The 4,166-nt window shown below is 33.7% G+C and overlaps 1 protein-coding gene across 1 annotated transcript; it reads left to right on the top strand.

The window, feature by feature from the left end:
• The first annotated feature begins 457 nt into the window (after positions 1-457).
• LOC141718007 (grpE protein homolog 2, mitochondrial-like) lies at positions 458-3,931 on the top strand. Its single transcript, XM_074520335.1, has 6 exons — positions 458-744; positions 1,950-2,157; positions 2,242-2,429; positions 2,519-2,686; positions 3,059-3,187; positions 3,611-3,931. Exons 1-6 carry the CDS (start codon positions 583-585, stop codon positions 3,698-3,700), a joined length of 945 nt encoding a protein of 314 aa, XP_074376436.1. The 5' UTR covers positions 458-582; the 3' UTR covers positions 3,701-3,931.
• Positions 3,932-4,166: the final 235 nt, after the last annotated feature.

Below are 4,166 nucleotides of genomic sequence, written 5' to 3'. Positions count from 1 at the left end.
TATTTTATTATTGCATCCAATGGTTCTCACTTTAGATCTGACGGTTGTTATTTGTCGTACCAAATAACTGTACCGAACAACCGACTACCAAATAGATGGTGTTTTGCATCCAACAGTTCTCTTCTTTCTGACTTTAGATCTGACGGTTGTTATTTATCGTACCAAATAACTGTACCGAGCAACCGACTACCAAATAAAGGGTGTTCTACTTTATAACAGTACAGTATAGATAGATAATATTGATTAACATCCATGTAACTTATTCATTATGACAACTTTAGCAAATAAAATATGAGTATATTGAAATATTACAATTTGTTCCCATTTTGTAATCACCGGAGTCTGGAGCTAAATAAAAATTGTTACCAAGATTAAATTGTTAAAAACTACAATTTCTTGACGGGAAAGAAAGGAAAGTATTTTATAATAACAAAATAGTATTAATTAATTAATATTTAAAAAATCGAGCAAACTAAAAGGCAAAACCCTCCTTCGTTGTTCTTCATTCTACACAAACCACCACCGCCTCAACTCAACACAATTGTATTTACTACACACATCTCAACTGTATCTATAATCAATATGTTGATCGGAAGAATCACTGGCCGGCTATCAACAGCAGCAAAGAAGACCTATGGATTGCGAAACACGGCGGCACTTATCTCCTCCAATGGCGTTAAGCAACAAAAGCAGCTTTTTCATGTTTATGCTCCTCTTAATCAGTCGCCTCTTATTCACAACAAGGTAAAAAGATGCAATTTTTATAACTTGGCAATAATTATTTTATTTTTTTTACTGATTATAGCTAGGGTTTTATAAGGGGTTTAAGCCCTTTTTGCCTTATCATGTTTTTATGTATAAAGTTGTGGTCTTTTTGTTCAAGTTTGCATCTTTCTGGCTACTATGTTTCGAATTGCTTGATTTTATGGTATAGTTTGGATTAAAGTTTGTCAATTTTTTTTTGTTTACTTCTATTATTATTTACTTTACTATTTTGATATGGTTGTCAATTTTTTTATTGTTTTTGTTATTGTGTTTGCTATTGATTTTCTTCTGATATTTTTTGTGGGTTTTGCTCTGTGAGTCCAACTTTGTTGTTTCGATCCGTTTGGTTTGAGGGAATGAATTGGGAGGTACTGGAACGAAATTTATAGTATTTTCTTGGTTATAAACTTATTATTTGTAATTATTTTGAGTTCATTCCTTCCATCATTACCAATTTCTCAATTGTGGATGAATGCTTGTATTATTACTCATTTGTAAATTTTGCATTTTTTATGTTCTTTCTACTTAACTCCGTTTTCACTCCTCTAATTCCATTCACAATATTTTATATTCTATTTATATATCATTCCTGATACATTTTTGGTGTCATGGAGGTAGACCAGTTAGCTAATATCTCCTTCCCTCCTACTTGTTGTCGCTCATTTTGTTCCCTTCTCCATCAAGTAGTATTATAGGAATCTGAGAAATCACTTTTGCCCTCTCGTCACCTACTCAACATGTACTCATCCCTCATTTTAAAATCTTATGAAGACTTACTTAAGGTTCTCCAAATATTATTTGTAATTAGCAACTTCAAGATGCTCTAGTATGAACTCAAGGTTTCAATAAAAACTTTAATGTATAGAGTTTCCATCAGCTAATTGAAAGACAACTATAAGCAATAGAGCCAAAAACCATTTGACATTTTGTTATATGTCAAGCATGGGTTTTAATGAATGTTTGATGAGTATGTTAGTTCTTTCCTCATATATGCACAATGTTTGGCCTATTATGGATTCCCAGTGGAGTTGTACCTTGTCAGCAATTATCAAAGTTGACAATGGCTGCCTATGAAACCCTAAAGCTCTAATGGTTGTTAGTAGTTCTTGAAATGATGAATATTCTCTCATTACAGCTTTATTCCCAATTTTTTTTTTAATTTCAAGGTTCTTGTTTTATTTTAGGTAGTTGGAGGTCACTTGTCTCAATTGCATGATTCAACTCCCACTCTCTCTTCCTTGCAACGATTTAGATTTTCATCATCTGCATCTCCTGAAGCTGATGAGAAGGATGCTGCAAAAAAAACTGAAAATGCTTCTTCAAATGCAAGTGAGCAAGATGAAGTATCTGACCAAAGGAAATCATCTGCGTCTGACCAGGAAGAAGAGTCAGGTTCTATTTCAGTAGCATTTTTAAGATGTTCATCTGCTTTAAATCATATGAATAGGAATATATGAGCTGCAATATATAATACAGGTTCTGATGAGGACCTTTCAACGGAAGATCTGGTGAAACTTGTGGCGGAGAAGGAAAAAATTCTCAAGGGGAAGAACAAAGAGATTGAAACCATGAAAGACAAAGTTCTCCGGACCTATGCTGAAATGGAAAATGTCATGGACAGGACACGACGCGAAGCAGAGAATTCAAAAAAATTTGCAATACAGGTTTCTGTAGAACAACTTCTTTATTTACTTTCATATTAGGTTGCATCTTGTAAGAACATTTGCATTATATCTTTCCATATAATTTGCAGAGTTTTGCCAAGGGCTTGTTGGATGTTGCTGATAATATGGGTAGAGCTTCTTCAGTTGTGAAAGACAGTTTTGCAAAGATGGACACCTCTGAAGACAGTACTGGAGCTGTTCCACTTCTAAAAACATTGCTGGAAGGTGTTGAAATGACTGAAAAGCAGTTGGCAGAGGTATCGTTATTATATTCCGTCCTTGTAGATACCAGATACTATTGTCAGTTTGTCACTAATTAAGTTACCTTAGACAGTGTCTACCTCATGTATAGTTTTTGTCCATTTTTTGATATTGTTAATTATATCTTTTTGATAGCCCTTTGTGTATCATATAGATGTTGAATCAATAATTTTTAGGATTTTTTTTTGCTGTCTATTAAAATGTAAAGCTATACCCTGCGAGTTGTTATTGTATTTTCTTATATTTTTTGTTTTAGATAAATCTGTTCTCGTGGTATGTATTAATGCCTTCTTTTTTGGATAGCTATGTACTTATGACTTGATGAATATATTTAGTGCTTTCTACTAATATCTTGTCTTTTCGCACAGGTTTTTAAAAAATTTGGAGTGGAGAAGTATGATCCTCTAAATGAGCAGTTTGATCCCCATAGGCATAATGCTGTTTTTCAAGTACCAGATCCTACCAAAGATCCGGACACTGTTGCTGTTGTCTTGAAGGTAACTTATTCCTCCACCCTCCCCCCAACACTCCCATAAATATAATAATTTTATCATTTTTTTAATTGTATAATTCGTGGAAGTCTGGGAGAGCATGCTTCTAAGGTTCTCGATAACATGGTCGTTGTTTTTTTGGGTGCCGGGCACTGGCAGATAGTTAATGATTAAGAGTTTCTTTTTTAAATTTTTTTCGGATAATTTACATATCACACATTTCATCATTCGTTTACGTGCACACTTCTCCGTGTAATTGTCAAAAAGCACAAGCTACCTATTTATGCTTGGTGTTAATATTTGTGTTATACATATTCAATTCATAAGCTTGTTTTATTTTTATATTTAAAGAAGTCAAGTGATGCTATTAATTTGGTATTTATAGTAGTATATATTGCATAAGCTCATTTTTTTATTATATCGTTGCAGTCTGGATACATGCTACATGATAGGATTCTAAGGCCTGCCGAAGTTGGGGTGACGGTAGCAGCAGACAAGAACGAAAGCTCCGAGGATTGAAAGGGGTTTGATGTAACTGTAGGGGATCCCGATTAACCAAGCAAATGTATTCTATTAAAATCTCTTTGGCAACAAAGATGGAATCTTTCCGAAGGTTTCTCTATTTGTTAACTTGACAATAATTTCCCCACGAGGGATCTAGTATATTATTTGGAAAGCTGAGTTGATGGGTACAGTTTTGAGGCAAAAAATGAGACTCTACTTGGACTAGTTATTTGTACCTTTATATCCCTTTTCCGGTCAATTTTTCTTTTGTGCTCAGTTCATACCTCATTATCTTGACTTGGTTTGCATATATTTACTTGTCTAAGCATTGATGTGCCTGTGGCAGATCTCACTAACATGGAAGTGAGTATCTTTGCTTTTAAAAGGTTGATCATCATGCTTCTATATAGATTTCTCGGTTAATGTTACTGTATATAAAGGGAAATAAGGATATTTTCAAATTTATTTCCAGAACTATTTG

This window comes from Apium graveolens, chromosome 4 (genome assembly GCF_009905375.1).
Source record: "Apium graveolens cultivar Ventura chromosome 4, ASM990537v1, whole genome shotgun sequence".
Classification (NCBI taxonomy): Eukaryota; Viridiplantae; Streptophyta; class Magnoliopsida; order Apiales; family Apiaceae; genus Apium; species Apium graveolens.
This window is presented reverse-complemented; position numbering and strand designations above follow the sequence as displayed.